Source organism: Trematomus bernacchii, unplaced genomic scaffold (genome assembly GCF_902827165.1).
Source record: "Trematomus bernacchii unplaced genomic scaffold, fTreBer1.1, whole genome shotgun sequence".
Taxonomy (NCBI): domain Eukaryota; kingdom Metazoa; phylum Chordata; class Actinopteri; order Perciformes; family Nototheniidae; genus Trematomus; species Trematomus bernacchii.
Genome location: NW_022987778.1, coordinates 3,756,735 through 3,773,776, shown reverse-complemented (window position 1 = coordinate 3,773,776; position 17,042 = coordinate 3,756,735). Strand labels below are relative to the sequence as shown.

The window sequence follows — 17,042 nt, the reverse complement described above, 5'->3', positions numbered from 1 at the left end:
TATTCTAAAATGGTCCATTCTGCATGATGAATACTTTTATTTTAAGAACATGTTGATGCTAATATTTAAATAATTTTTCTCAGGCCTAAGTGCATTTTGAATGCATGACTGCTGGGTTAGAACAACAAAAATGCATTTAAAAAACCCTGATGTGCACCAGTTACACTGTTTATTTTTTATTTTCTTGTGTCTATACCTTATTCCATATGTTATTGCATGGACACACTACTGCTGTAACACAAGAATTTCCCAATTTAGGATCAATAAAGTATCTATACATATCTATCTACCTATCTATCTTGAAGTTTGCTCTGTAAAACTCCGGGTTAGTTTTCTGTATATTGTCGGCCAACTGGCAGGGAACTTTGGTAGAGCGACGTCACAGCAGCTTCCTCCCTGCATCTCCAAGGTACCTCCTTAGCTAGTGATATTTGTAATGCTATTATCTTGTCAAATGGTTACTTTGGGTCTAATAAGTATGTGTAGATAGTGTGCACTTAAAACAGTCACGTAACGCTGTATAATCAGTGTTGCTAAAGACTGTTTTGCAGCAGCATGTTTAGCTCGATGCTAACTGCTGCTGCTAACATGACGAATGTTGTAGCAGTGGGTTTTTTAAAAAGATACCCCGGGCTTTTTTTTCATGTTTTATCACTCGTTTGTTTAGAGGTTTGTCTTCCTTGTAGATTGCATATTCGAAGATAACAGTAATGTGGTTAAAAAGTTATTTTAAACGGACATAACTCTACATGTTTTCGTATTATTTGTTCAGTTTTGATGTATCGAACTTAGCATCAAAACTAACTAACCATGTGAACTCCTCAACACTTCATCTGAGGAGCATGAACTGCATTTTAGAGGTTGAGGGTACAGACTTAATGGATATATAAACATGGATGGAAAGTAACTAAGTACATTTACTTAAGTAGACATATTTGTGCTTTACTTTAGTATTTCCATGTAATGCTATTTTAGAGATGAATATTGTACTTTTTACTCCACAGCATTTGTTTCATCACTCACAGTCACTAGTTACTTTGTACACATATGCTGAAATACACGGTATCTAAATGTGGCCCACTACAACACTAACATGCTCTTAACATGTATCAAAACAGGATAATATAATATCCATAGCAATAAAATACTGTTAAAGGTCCCTTCTGCGTAATGAGTACTTTCACTGTTGATACTTGAAGTATATTTATCAGATTTCACTTCTGTACTTGATATGATTTATTTGACGAATTATGAAATCAGGAGTTTTACTTGTAATGGAGTATTTTAAGACCTTAGTATTTTTACGATCTGAGTACTTCTTCCAACACTGTATATTCATAATATTAGCACATCATTTGGTGTTTACAATGACTGGCAATTGTGTGTTGTTAATGCTATCTGAAGCTGTGTGTCACAATGTGATGATGTATTAATGCTGGAGGGATTAATAACAGAAAACTAAACTACAACAACTATTTTCATTATGATGAATGGATATAAGTTCATTTAGAGAGCTTTTGTGGTTTAAAATCTTAAATCACAACGATCTACTGCTTTTCGCTGCTTACTCTTATAGTAATAGTGAATGCAGTTGAGTTGTAAAGTATAAGACATCAACTTGGACTTTGGAAAATGTTTAATCGCACTACAACAGGAACATGTGTGCCATTATGCAAATGTCCAACAGAGGTTAACTGGCAACAGGCTGAACTACCAAAATAAAGAATATTTTAGCAGTAACTGATAGATACAATTTTGCCTCAAAATCACAAATGAATCTCAAATCCGCATGCTTCAATCACACACTCAATGATCACTCCACTATGGAAGTGCCATGTAATTGGTTCCTTCCCACATAGTATATTTTATCATATATTGTTGATTTCACATAATTCTTATAGGTTTACAAGTGTTTCAAGCACAAAAGTAGTGTCATTGCGGCTCCCAAAGATTATTAATAATTGGTGGCCACTATTTTCTTTTTCTTTGCATGATATATTGTTACTAAACTGAATTTATTAACCACTTTCCAGAATCCCAATGGATGACCTGACCCAAGCCCTCTCGGCCAGCTTTGCTGTGTCCAAGGAGCCCAACAGCACCGCCACCGCCCACCCTCGGCTGGCCCAGTACAAGAGCAAGTTCAGCGTGCTGGAGCAGAGCGAGAGGCGGCGGCGCTTCCTTGAGCTGCAGAAAAGGTAAACGCTCTTCTTTATCAGTATTTAACCCTGGAGTTTCTAATTATATATTTTTTATTTTACCTTTATTTAACCAGGATAGGTCTCATTGAGATTTAAAAATTTTCTTTTTCAAGAGAGTCCTGGCCCAAGAATGGTAATAGCACAGTTACAGACAATTTTTAAAACACACAATCACAACACAGTCATACAACAGTTAGCCAAAGCATTTATAGCACAGCGGCTGATTCAAGGTCAGTTAGAGTAGCTTTGAGTTTGTTTAAAGAGACCAGCTCTCTGACTTTCAGCTCAATTTGCAGCTGGTTCCAAGCCACAGGAGCAGCGTAACTGAACGCCCTCTTCCCCAGTTCAGTACAGACTTTTGGTACAGTTAGAAGAAACAAGTCCTCGGAGCGAAGGTGATAAGATCCTGTTATTACAAGTTTCCAGTACGGACCCTGTCCCTTCTTAGTAGGAGTTTCTCCAAACTAGAGTCACTACTCCACACTTATATCTAGTTTTAGTACTTAAAATAATGTTATTTGCCTTTCTTGTTTCATTATTGCAACATGAACACATTTGTAATACCATTGCTGCTAAACAGGGAAAGCCAATGCACCAGAGCCCGTTTTGCATTTGCTTCTGCTTCTACTAAGACCCCATTTACACGGGAACGTTTGCGTTTACGCACCGAATTTGTTTTCAAAAAGGTCTTCAGTTCACACGCATTCGGCTCAATTAACGTGTCTGTTCACACGAGACCACTGGAAACGCTGTAGTACATATGCCGGGCCTGTAAGTGGCGCTGTACTTTCGCCACAAAATACACCAACAGCAGCGAAGAAGACCCCCGAGCATGGTTGCCATGGTTGCCCTTCTGTTTATGCCCTGCATTAGATTTAGCAACATGTAGTTCATGTAATTCATGTAGTTCTCCATGTCCACTTGTTGCTGATGGTTGTGGTAGAGGAGCTGTAGATTTTGCACTAACATCTGTAGAACTAGCAGTAGCTACTGACCATGCTACAGCAGTGAGCAGCAGAGGTGGGGAGAGGCGGGGCTATGGCTTCATCGTTATCAGGAAATGATCGTATAGAGGGCGTACACACTGAGCCGTTTGGCCCCCCAGAGCGTTCCGGTTGCAGATCTATCCACCTTGGGACCCGTTATCGTTTGCGGGGTCCGTTTCCGCAGTTCTGTTACAGCCTCATGTGCACGAACGAGAGAAAAGTAGCAGATACAACCCGTTTCGTTCTCGTGTAAACACCGCCTTATTCCAGCTGCATACTTATGACTACAGAAACACTTTTCATCTAAATCCTGGACACAGTCCTAGAAAACCCTTTCCAGATTTTTCTCCCAGCTTGCCAGAATTGGTCTCTTTAAGATTGCAGGTTTGCAGATGAACTGGTTCCTGTTCTGGCCGTAATTTAAATACATGTTTTAATGTTTAATGTTTTTTCCCCTTATCGCTAATCTCAGTAAAAGGTTAAACTACGTCAACCATGCTCGGCATCTGGCTGATGGGGATTGGACCGGGGCAGACAGCGATGAAGGGGAGGACATGGAGAAGAAAGAGGAGGGGGAACGGGAGCAGCAGGAGGAAGAGGAGGATGGGATGGACATTGAGAAGAGGAAGCTGCCAAAACATTATGCAAACCAGGTCAGTTGTAACCCTAACTTAAGATTTTCAATGCCAAAACTATGCTTTAGCTAAAAAGAAAAACGATGAACCATCTCGATCAGCAGAGGGCGCTTGAGTTCATAGAATCATAAGTTTGTTGAAGCTATCAGATTTGACATTTGATAATTTTGTTCTTTTTTAAAATTGCTGTTAACAACGGCTCCTTGGACTGCTCCTTAGCCAATAGAAAAACAACAGTTCTTTATGCAATACTTAGAAAGGTTTGGCTTATTTGAAGCTAATGTATTTACAGGATTCCTGCTGTTTTGAGTTTGTATCTTGATGGTTGATTGCACTTATTGTAAACCGCTTTGACAGAAAGCATCAGCTAAGTGAAATGTAATGTTACAAAGTTCCTCTTCCTCCTCAGATCATGCTGTCAGAGTGGCTGGTGGATGTGCCATCAGAGCTGGACACTGATTGGCTGATGGCCGTCTGTCCTGTGGGGAAAAGATCCCTCATTGTTGCCTCCAAGGTAAAAACCTGTCTCTGCTTTCTAGCGTTGCACATGATCCTTTCCTACAGGAAGAAGGTACTTGTTTTAAGGCACCGCATTGATCATTCACCATATGTAGAACTGTCAATCAAATTCAATTTAAATCCTGCAGGCGGCTTATTATTGGCTTTCAACTAGTTTCCATCTCTTCTATTTTTAATGAGTCATCTTCCGGTCCTAATTGTCAGCCTAACCACCTTCAACATTTGATCAAGATAAACAACTGCAGGAAACTCTTCTAGTTTAAATGCAATGTCATGCGTCTACCTAGTCAATATTTTGAGAGGATTATCCTACTGTGCATTTATTGTACATTTAATACTGCATTCCCTTTATCAGGAAGTATCAGAATACCTGTATTTGTCCCACAGAGGATACATGTACATTGTTACAGCAAGTAGAGAGACAAAGATAGCTTAATATAATGAAGAAGCATTCATAGAAATATTACAAATAAAAAGGGAAAATTACACAATTTACAAATGACACAAAACACATCCAGTACCAGTACAGTTTTGAGATGGCACATTAGTAGTATTGCACAAATGGGGGGTTATAGTTAAGCAATAGCTCACGACAGGCCGTGGTATATGGTCATTATATCACAGTTAAGGGGTGTGGTTCGGCCCGACGCGAAGCAGATGTGAGCGTCCTTAACAACGGTCAATAAGTCCTTGCTGCACATTATCCCTTACATGTTTCCGTCTTAAGCTTTGTTAGTTAGTTAATTAGTTTCGTAACGGACGTAATGTAACGGTTGTAACGGTTGTAGCTTTTCTCAGACGCGGAGGGATACTGACTTGTTGTGAAAAGTAACTACAATTCAACCCGTGATATACGCTCATTATATCACGGCTAAGAACCAATCCGATTGCTTGATTTGACTTGTCCGTTTTATAATCTTCATTGTTTGTGTGTGTGTGGGTTTATTATACAGCCTGAGGTGAGTTATGTCTGTGAGCAAGATGAGACAAATTATTTTAGAAATCCTACACACAATAAACAACATAGGGGAACTGTTAGGAATACTTTTCCTGTAAACTAGAATTGATTTCATTATGATACTGTAAAGATGTAGGTTTATTATACCATATTAATGGTAACATCAGATTTTGAGTCTGAGTTGTAATGTAAGGCAGTTTTTATCAAATAAAATATAATACAGCTGCATGTTCATGACTACAAGAATGTAATGCAAAAAGATAAAGGGATTGGCTCTCACGTCAAAGAAGTCATGAGAACTTTTGCAAAACAGGAAGTACCAGAAGCTGTGGTATTGAGCCACGTTGTGTCTCACCATTCATTTGGAAATAAGAGAAGTCCTCATGTGAACGTGCATTCAGTCATTAGATTACAATGCAGGTGCACAAAGTGATCCCATCAGAAAAGACATGGATAGTAAAGGTCAATGGTGAAAAGAGGCACATGTGGGTTGTAATTTGTGTTTTATTTAATACATTTTCCTGTAGTAATGCCATATGTGTGCTGCAATTTATTTGAACTATGCATGCTTTGTCTGCTCTGAAACCTTCCTCGTGGTGATCTGCCAAGCCCAACACAGGGACATCATTGTTTTATTTGATTGATTTAATGTTATTGTTTAGTCAATGAAATGTTTGGGGGGAAATTCTCATATCTGAGAAACTAAAACATATAATAATTGACATTTAATTTTAAATGATTATGAAAATGTGCCGATTAATTTTCAGTCAGTCGACTAATGGTGGCAGCTGAAAGGATACTGATTTTAGATCAACTTCACCTTCTTAGCTCAACCTGCCTGAGTTATGTATGTATGTATTATTATATTGTACCTATATTTGACCTTTTAACATGCATACAAACAATGTTGACAAAGGGTAATATTGCTTTAGAGCTCCTTTTAAAAATGTGACTGTTCGTGGCCCCCAAACAACCCGAAAAAACAATGTTGTGAATTCAGAAAAACAGTCTCCTCTTGCAGACTTCCTCTCGTTTCGTAATCATCATTTACCATAACTTATAAGAAACTAAATTAGCTATCAATAACTTCTCGTTAAAACAATCTGTAGTGTTTTTCCACTTTTTACTTTCTTACGAAATTGCATGTTTCTTCAGTAGTGGTGAAGGTAAAACAATAGCCTCATCTACCACGTATTCAGTTGTGTGGTTTATGAGTAATAAAAACATGCATCAGCATTTCTCTGGTAACTCTCGTACAACATGTCTGTCCTGTCGCACTGGCCCGAGGCTACAGTTTCCCTCCGATCACACGGCACACCCTGTGATGCAACCGCTTATATTATCAGAATGACTGTCATCTGCTTCCTTATTCAGTATTTCAGAACTTGACCTCATTGACACCATATATTTGAGACACCGCGATACAGAGGCCATTACGAAACAGATGGTGTTGAAACTTGAACATGTCTCATCGGTAGTCACTTTTATGTCCTCTGCAGTAACTTAAATATGTAAACTTTCTAGCATCTGAGACCCCACTGTTTGGCCCATATTTCCCCTCTCCTCATCAACCACTTACCATCAACTTTTCTTGAGTATTTAAGGCACACATTTGTATTTGTATGTGCAGGTAGTAAGCTCCTCACAATAAACAATAGGCAATAACGATCTGACGATTAACAAATCGAATCGCTCTTTCTACAATATGATTGTACTGTTAACGTTTTTACTGAATGATGTTGTTTAAATAAATTATTCAAAGTTCATTGTCATTAAAAAATGAATACACATTGTTAGTCTTAATTTACAAATGTGTCATGTAATGCAAAATAGGGCAACAACAGTTGAGCTGATATAATGTGACTTTTGGTTTGAGCTAATTGCACATCTGTCACAAAGTCAAACATTAAGAAGTGTGTAAATAAAGCAAAGTGATAGAAGAAATTAAATGATCCAGTGTTCTGATCGCTTTGTTCCTTTTCTCATTTAATGAATAACATAAACACCTGTCACAATACTTCTATACTCAGGTAAAATGTCTAATGTTGTGGTGACTCTTCCTTCATGTATCCTCTCTGTCTTTTCTCTCCTGAAGGGCTCCACTGCAGCGTACACTAAAAGCGGATACTGTGTGAACCGTTTCCCCTCCCTGCTGCCCGGGGGGAACCGCCACAACTCGGCCATGGGAAAAGGTAGGTGGGCCTGCTGAATGTGGTGCAGTGGTTAACTATAGGAGACCACTTAGACAATTAATGAAGCACAAGAAAATAGAGATATAATGAGGGCAATATTCTAAATCGAATGCAATTTTTACATCGGCCCTCAAATAACTGAAGAAAATAAACAAATATGTTCGTGAATGCCGTCAATTACAGTTCTCAATGTAATTGTATCTTTATACATATTAGGGCTGCACGATATATCGTGTCGTGACGATAATCGCGTTGTGCGCATGCGCGATATTCATATTTCTTTAGGACGTGCGATATTAAGTAAGCGAATTAACTCAAACACGTCATGTTACAATTCTTTTGCTGCTTGCTACAAAAGGAAAACTCATGTCAGGGGTACTTGAGTGAGTGACATGCAGGCTCTGCATGCACAGCAAACCACCAATCACAATCATTCTTGATCAGATCACAGCAGGATAACCGAGCTAGCTCAGCTTGTTGCTCTGACAGGGGGTCCGCGGTGTCTTAAAAAGTGTTAAAAGTTGATAAATGAATTTAGCGAAAATGAAGGCTATTAAAAAGTATTAAACGGCATTTTCCAAGGTATTACATTTTGTAGCTTGTTTTCAATAAGTATATAAATTGTCCAAAGAGGTTGTATTCTACAGTTTGCCTGAATGTAATCATTGCGTAGGTGTGTAGTATGGATTTTTTTGTCAAAGCACTAAAGATATTCATTGCTATCGGGATGTTAAGAGCATTCCATGGAATATAACAAAAAGTGTATCTCGAGCCGGTTTCTCAAACTTACCTACCCCACCTTTTAACGGCATTTTCCAAGGTATTACATTTTGTAGCTTGTTTTCAATAAGTATATAAATTGTCCAAAGAGGTTGTATTCTACAGTCTGCCTGAATGTAATCATTGCGTAGGTGTGTAGTGTGATTCTGTGTAGTTTATTTATGGCATCCCGTTGGGTTTGACGTCATCTGAACAGGACATCACACGCTCACTGCTTGATAGCGCGAAGGTCCGTTTACGCCGGTTGTTAAACAACATCGTTATGGGGAAATGCAATGCGTCCAAATGGTTGGAAGATAAGGAGGAAGGACAATCAATACTGTATATAGTCAATGTGAGGTAAAGTGTGTCGCCAATGTAACCGGTTAGAACTCGAAGTGGCGATGAGGTCTTAAAATGTATGGAAAGGATCTTAAAAAAGGTCTTAAAAGGTATTACATCTGACTTCAGGATTCCTGCATATACCCTGTCTGATAACTTAAGATCCAGAAGTCCGTGACTAAAATCCTCCATCCGGTTGAATATCGTTAAAAAAAATACCAATTGTATAACATTAAAGTTCAAGAAAGGATGGTTTGCGGACAAAAAAAACTGTCTTTTCTTCAATTCCTGTATTTTTTCATATCGCAATATATATCGCAGGGGAAGAAAATATCGCAATGTCAGTTTTTTCCAATATTGTGCAGCCCTAATACATATCACACAAAATATGATTCTATTCTATTCTATCCTGGATGTAATTGATAATAAATATGAGACTGATTGGGGGCTGATGGATGATGCTTTCTACAAGAAGGTGTTGATATTCACAAAAGTGAAATGCAGTGCAACAACTTGAAGCTCCACCTGCGGCTTTTAATGTGATAATTATAGACAAAGCATTTTCCAAAGGTAGATAATATGAAAGAACATTCTGTAAATGTGTATACAATGAAACATGAAAACAGAGGATTTGAATGAACTCTGCTTTGATTGTCACACTGTTTCCATTTGATTGAAAGGTTAAAATCTTAAAGCTACTTAAGGGGAAATAATAGTTTAAAACTAAATGTGGATGGGGTCAATGAGAACAGTGATGTAACTAAAACACCCAACAATTACTAGATATCGTTGCAATCATACAGTTCTGTCTTGTATTAGCATCTTATGATTTAGATCTTATCCAACACATCAAACGGGTCCTAAAAGAAACAACCAAATAAATCAGAACCAATAACTGTTGTACTCCTATATTGGTCAATAATGCTTTTAAACCCTTTGCATATACAGATGTTGGAATCATTTTGTTGTAAAAGTAGTCTTATTGTTTTGTATAATAGTGTATTCTGTATATCTGATCATGTTGCCCCTTTTTTCTGTGCCTTGAGCAGACTACACGATCCTGGACTGCATCTACAGCGAGGTGGACAGAACGTTCTACATCCTGGACGTCATGTGCTGGCGAGGCCACCCGGTCTACGACTGCCCGGTAAGACGGGCTTCTAATCCAGGAATGCTCGTCTAATTGCTTAAGTAGCCGAGTCTGGGCCACAGATGTGCTTCTTTGCCACGTTTGCCCCTCTCATTGGCTCTGGATTTTGAAGAAGGAGGTTTTTGTTTACAGTTCATGTTTTCTCATCAACAGACCGAGTTCCGTTTCTTCTGGCTCCAGTCCAAAGTCGAGGAGACGGACGGCCTTTCAGAAATCGCCAAACGCAACCCTGTGAGTAACAGGAAAAGAGCATCTTCACTTCAAGCCCCATTTTGTCCCGTCTAGTTTTCAGTGTTGTTATTTGAGACACTGTTACATGATTATCCAATCACGTTCTGCATGTTGTGCCTTGCTGCACCTCGTTTCCACATATGGGTCCTTAATGTGAACCTCCTCAGGGAAAGAGGAGACAAAGGAAATCAAAAGCGAACTCCCATTACCGTCTTTGGTACTTATTGTGCACTAAAGTGTTTATTGCACACAAATCTCGATAATTACGGGGCTTAGAGGAAGCCTGGGTGAACTTTGAATTCCTATTCCCCTTTTAATCTTCAGCCTTCCTGTGGTACAGCCCAGTAGGAGCTAAATCAGGCTTAGTCCTTGTAGAGTAAACTCTCCATCGGAAAGTAATTTCTCACATTTGACACGAGGACAAATTGTGTTTGAACTAACAACGTGGTGTGCTCTGGTTTTGTTTGGTCCAACAGTTCCGGTTTGTGAGTCTTCAAAGTGCAGCCTGCACTGCAGAGCTGATCCAGAAAGCCCTGGCTGCCGAGTACAACTTCAGCGTAAGAAAAGATCTCTCTTCCTTCGATTCAAAACATATCTGCTGCACATTGCATGTAGAGTTAGAGTCAAATAACTGCTTAAAATGCTAGGTGTATTTTTGGGATTATACATCATTTGGTTATGAAACACAAATGGAGGAACTTCATCAGGCTTTCATTCCCATGTCAAAAGTCAAAGTCAACTTTATTGTCAATCTTGTGTGTACAGACAGAGAGATCGAAATACCAACAATCTAGAATACAAAAACAAATATATATAAAAATATGTATGCAAATATATATATTTATACATATATATATATACACATTTATACATATGCACACATTAAGACCTAAATAAAAGCACAACAATCAAAATAACAGTCACTTCAATATCTAATTTTCTGGCTGCAGGTGGATGGTCTTCTCTTCTACCACCGGCAGACCCACTACACCCCCGGCAGCACCCCTCTGGTGGGCTGGCTGCGGCCCTACATGGTCACTGACATCCTAGGCATCGAGGTGCCCGAGGGCCCCCTCACCACCAAGCCTGAGTACGCCAGCCAGCAGCTGCAGCAGATCCTGGAGCACAAAAAACCATCGACTGAAGTCCGCCCCGCCAACAGGAGCGGGGGCTACGAGTTAGAGTACCTGTCCACCCCTCTACGGGACAGTGAGGACCCTCTGAACTTTTTAAATACGAAGCCAATACAGGAAGCACACATGGAGGTCTGAGAGTTAAGCTAAACAAGCGGATTGCTAACTCAGTGTTTCTGAGAAGCCTCCATATGTTCCTTTTAGAAGGTCTGCTGAATGCTTTTTCCAGATCTGACCAATTGCATTGCATGGCTAATTCTAATCCGGCACTGCTCAGGACGCCTTCAGAGTGCAGATCAGTTGAGCTATGTTATATATGTGTTTTTAAAAGGATAAAACTCTGACATTCACATCTTGTACCTGCTGCAGAACTCTAGAACAGATGAGTTTCTTTGAGAGTAAGTGGGCAGTATTTACCCACCATAACTACTAAGTGATGGTTTGATATGCAACTCCCTTTCATAACACCATGGGTAGTTGCATATGCCAAAAAATATGTTTTTTCTGCGAGATATAATGCATGGTAAATGTTATAGCTTGATTGCTTTGGATTTCGCATTACAAACATCATTACCGCTGTAAGTTTGCACACTTTCTAAAACGACTACCCTCCAAACAATACAGAACTCGTAAACAGATCATTACTTTGTGCAACACAGAAATAGAGAGCTGCACTCAGAGTTTTCTTAGATGAGGTTTTGCCGACAGTCAGACGGCAGCAGTGACATGGGTTTTTACAATTTAATGTTAAATTGCTTAGAAGATGTTTTAAAGAGTAAGTTTCTTAATAAATGTTTTTTTTATCAGCCTACAGTGTTCCCACTTATTTCTTTAAAGGTATTTTTATCGGATCAGGTTAGTTCTTGGGGAGAGACATTACATTTAAGGTTTTGGTTTGTTTCATTAGAAAACTGTTAATATGCTCATTTAATTAGATTCTGGTTATTTGGACTATTCACAATTTGTTGTACATGTATCAGGCTTATAACTGAATGGTTACTCTGTGACAAAGCAAAGATTCCTATATAAAATCAAATACTTTTAAACAGTTGTGTGTGTGTATATATACCTAACTTATTTAAACAATAAAGTTAAGTGGATGTTAACTTAAGAAAATCCTATGAATTGGGTTTTCAAATCCTCTGCAAACACACCTCTGACTTGACTGTACTTGCACTGTCAATAAACCTGCGAGTGTCTGATGTTCCAGGATATGATAGGATGTGAGTCATCGTGCTGAGAGCTCATCGAGAGCATCTCTTCCCCTCTGCACTGAGTGAGCTCATACGGCCATTTGCGTGACTGAAAAGCTAGAAGGAACTTGTCAACAGGAAAAGACGAGAATCGAGAAAGTGTCTGGCAGGGTCGTGAACTTAGTTTTCGCCGACCTGTGCCAGCATATCCTTTGACAGAAAAACACTTAATATCATCGCCTCAGGTTACGAGATCTGTGCTGCATGAACTAGTTTACAATATCTGAGGATCAGAAGCAGCCTGGTTCTCTGTTTCCTTTTCGTTGCCTTGTTTTTGGTGAGAATAGTTAGTTAAATTGTTTGTGGTTTTAACTGCAAGTGCATTGTTTTAAAACGTGTTTAATTTGTTTCCACTGCAACTTTGACTTCACAGGTGGTTGATGTAGTAGTGGTAACATAAAGGAATTATCTGTACAAATTATTCTATTTCTACATATAGTTAGCGTTAGCTCGACAGCTAATAGTGTCGTCGGTCAGTCCATCACTTTGGTCAAGATATCTCAACTACAGTTGGATTCATTGTAATGACATTTCCTGAATACATTCATGGTCTATAGAGCATAAATCATATATACTGATATATATGATCCTATATAATTAGATTTTTCCTCAGGCGCTACCATGAGTTTAACATGAAAGTGAAATATCTCCACAGTTTGATGGTTTAATAAAGACATTAATGTCCCCTTCAGAATTAACTGTAATGACTTTAGTGATCACTTTCAAATGTTAAACAATTGTGTCACATGCTCTCACACTTAAACCTCAGCTTTCCTTTTATTTAAGGGGCAAATGATAGCATGCTAACGGTACTTAGATGGTGACATTTTAGCAATGTTGTCCCAGAGAACAACCTCAAAGAACTACTACTTTGGCTGTAGACTCTATATCTAATTTTAAAACATTTTAACACATACTTTTTTGACTTATTTTTCCATTTGGAGAAAGGCAGTTATTTTTAATAATTTTTAAAATAAATGTTTCGTCTTATGTTTCGAACAACTACTCACTTGTTCTACTCTGGAAAAAAAATTGTTTTCTTCTTTCTTCTCGTTCTTATGATGGTATCGCTATTGCTCTCACCACCTACACGGAACATTTACAGGTGAAAATAACACGTTCACCACCCTTGTGTGGGGGGGTTGTTATATATCTCATTCTGGGAAATAGGAGATCACTGACTTAAGTAGAGGAAAGTCCACAATGCAGCTGAAAGAACTAAATACCACATTTCAAAATCTGATCAGGTGATTGCTCCTGGAAAGCATTAAACATCACAGACTGATCTGAACAGTCAAAGCAGATAACCAAGAACCTTCTACTACTAAATACTGTTATCTGCTTTTAAATGAGTTTTCAGTTCTACCTAAATGTAGACAAGGATCATTTAAACAGTATATGAAACAGAGTTGATGTGGTTTGTGACAAATCAGATTGAAACACAATATAAATAATGTTTGATCTCCCTTTGATTTTTTCATGTGGTCAAAAAGTGTGCAAATACACATTTCTGCAGAAGGGTCCAAAGCATTTTTAAGAACAATATCTTTGACAAAATGCTTTACATCGGGTACAATCGGATGTTTTTGTCTTCCACATTCAGTCACCACTACACCTAGACGCCTGTCAAAGAGCAAAGTCAGGCATGTGGTTACTGCAAGAATTCAGCTATTAGTCAGCAGCGCAGATCACTTTCCAGGAACTGAGCACCTGTAAGTACACAGTTGTACTTATTAAAGTGTGCTTAGTTCCTTACACACACACACACACACACACACACACACACACACACACACACACACACACACACACACACACACACACACACACACACACACACACACACACACACACACGGTTACTTAGGCTTCTCTGATTACTACGAAAACCCTGTCACATGCCTTTTAAGGAGGCAGATTTGTGTTTCTCTTGCAACTCTCAGACATGATGAATAGTCTTGTTCTTTTCCAAACTGAACCCAAATTCCAAGAAGCTGCAATCCAACCTATGAACACATTTGGACTAGCCACATACAAAAAAAAATACTGGTAGAGTGTAGCTCAATATTTAAAGTGCGGATATGAGACTTGTATTGATTTTCTCATTTAACTCTTGGCAAGAAAGTGTATAAGCATACTTCTTAAATTGGCAACCATATTATATTATAACATTTTAAATTCATATTTTGTGCAAAACAAAAAACTATTTAAAATGGTTCTGTGTAAAATGCATCAGAATCAATCTTCTATGTGTAATCTGGGTCAGTAATGTGTGTGTGGTTTGATGTAAATTCCCAAATGTCAGATCAATTTAGTAGCATTAAGGCCCTGAGTCCTCAACAGATTGCACAGTTAATTTGTGATTCTTAGATAAATCCAGTTAAATGTGATTTTCAAGCAGCCTTTACATAAAAAGCAGTCACTCCAGACTTGTTACTTGGTGCTTGGCATCACCACACTGTACTTTAGACAACATCTTGGAGTAAACAGATTCATTTAGACTGTGAATGCCTTTATTTCACCCTCTGCTAACCAGTGTGTGAAAATGGGCCTTTAAGAGTTTTTATGTCAGGGTGGACATTACAAGGGCAGGGTTAAGAGTTTACCAATCAAATGTTCACAAATGTCAGCTAGTTTGATAGGAAGTCTATTGTTGTCTACTCCCTTTTCCCTTCAGTTTTCAAGCCAGACTTTCTCACGGCTTATTATTTACAGTCCGCCTATTGTGGGATTGTTTTTTGTGGAAAGAAAAATATAAACAGCATGTGATTGTACCTATAACTTCTAGCTTCTTTTCTTACAACAACACTTGAAGTCGAAGAAATGAAACACTTGTCTCAAAAGGCTTTCCCTTATTCAACCACAGGCCTAACAATATATCTATGATGTTAACACAGCATTGAGAAATCTCAACAACTTCTCACACTGTGCCTGTTTTGCATCAGATTACTTTTACAACCTCATTACAATCTCATCAAGGTATGAAATGAAGGCCATCAATAGGCAATACAATCTCCTGACTGCACTATTTAACTATCCTGATGAGAAATATCAGCAGAATATTATATTTCTGTAGAGGCCTGAGGTTTCTTTGGGGGTCATTACAGTGACTTTATCGTACGGTGGGGTATTTTCTGCTTCCTCTGATGACATGCAATTCCTGTAAAGTGTACTGGATCATAATGTAGCCTGAGGGAGTCCAGAGGTTCTCTAATTAAATTGCTAATCTTGCAACCTACTACTGCGGAAAGACCTGCTACTATTATTAGTTATTTCCTCTTACGTTATTTAATGCAGCAGTATCTTAATGCATTGATGGTTTGGAGACAGCCCTTGTGATGTATAGCTAATGCCTGGATGTGCACACAAAGATAAATAACCTCAATATAGACTGCAGTGGCTGAAGGTGGTTAGCTTAGCTTAGCATAGAGATTGTAAATGGGGAATCATATTTATGTAGTTCTTTCCAAAGGTAACATAATCTGTACACAAGAAGCTCTCTAATAAATAAGTTAGGTATTGTTGGTTTAATTAAGAAAAGAAAGTCTAAAAGAGACTACAGGAATTTACTACTCTCAGAAAATAAAAATAAGTGTTTCTGAAATAAATTACATACCCCACCTTTAAGTACTTTTGATGTAGTATTTGTACTTTACCACACTAAGACTAACACAGTTACTTTGTACATACAAATAATATATGCTGATATGGTATAATGCAGTAGTCTACTGTACTACTAATCTGCACAGTATTTCATGTATCTATGTCTGTTCTGCTCCACATTGAAAAGCTACAACACTAAAATGCTGTTGCTTATAAAACAGGATGATATAATAAACATATTAATATAATACTGTTAAAATAAAGTACTTTTACTTTTGATACTTGAAGTACAATTACCTGATAATACTTCAGTACTTTACATTATTATGAAATGGGTCAGAATGAGTACTTTTACTTTTAGTAGTCTACTTTAAGTACAATTTGAGGCTGATACGTTTGTACTTTTATTTAAGTCAAATGTTGAAATCAGGACTTTTACTTGTAATGGAGTACTTTAAGGCCAATTCTTCTTTTACATAAGTAAAGGATCTGACTCTGAGTACTTCTTCCAAAACGGCAAATAGCTTATATAAATGCACAAATATTGAAGATGTATTAATCTTCTCATGAAATTTCATTTTAATTTCATGGAAATAAACCGTTGACATTTCCTACAAATACTTCTTATTACACATTTCCACATAACAGCCATTCATCATTTAGGCTAGGTAAAGAAACGTTTACATAAACAAAACACATTTTTATTGAGAGGACTTTAATGTCCTTTATTTTCGTATATGCGAATAGCGTATTTTCCACAGTAATGATAGCGTCTGGCTGTGAGTCCTCCTCGCGCCTCCAGATTCAGACTGACACTAGTGATGTGTCGGTCGCGAACGAGCCGGCTCAAAGAGCCGGCTCTTTTAAGTGAACGACGGGAGCCGGCTCGCGCCCGCGAACGAGCCGTTTTTTTGTTTTTGTTATTTTTTGTTAAGTAATACAAGACAGAATGATATGATGATCTCCGCGCTACAGCTGCTCTGTGCATGCATGCAGTGGCATGTAATATCCAAGGATTAGAGACTGTTGGATGCTGCTGTTTTGAGCATTGCAATACATTTATTTGTATTATGTTTTTTTA

General features: G+C 38.2%; 1 protein-coding gene across 1 annotated transcript; it reads left to right on the top strand.

The window, feature by feature from the left end:
• Positions 1-329: 329 nt before the first annotated feature.
• Positions 330-12,264, top strand: snupn (snurportin 1). Its single transcript, XM_034149305.1, has 9 exons — positions 330-409; positions 2,034-2,198; positions 3,660-3,840; positions 4,232-4,336; positions 7,395-7,491; positions 9,642-9,739; positions 9,896-9,973; positions 10,450-10,530; positions 10,924-12,264. Exons 2-9 carry the CDS (start codon positions 2,041-2,043, stop codon positions 11,242-11,244), a joined length of 1,119 nt encoding a protein of 372 aa, XP_034005196.1. The 5' UTR covers positions 330-409; positions 2,034-2,040; the 3' UTR covers positions 11,245-12,264.
• Positions 12,265-17,042: the final 4,778 nt, after the last annotated feature.

Excerpts from the sequence above, each read along its gene's own strand:
- snupn (XM_034149305.1), top strand. The coding sequence starts at position 2,041 with ATGGATGACCTGACCCAAGCCCTCTCGGCCAGCTTTGCTGTGTCCAAG. Across the intron at positions 2,199-3,659 it reads TTCCTTGAGCTGCAGAAAAG|TAAAAGGTTAAACTACGTCA; the intron begins GTAAACGCTCTT and ends CGCTAATCTCAG. Across the intron at positions 7,492-9,641 it reads CAACTCGGCCATGGGAAAAG|ACTACACGATCCTGGACTGC; the intron begins GTAGGTGGGCCT and ends TGCCTTGAGCAG.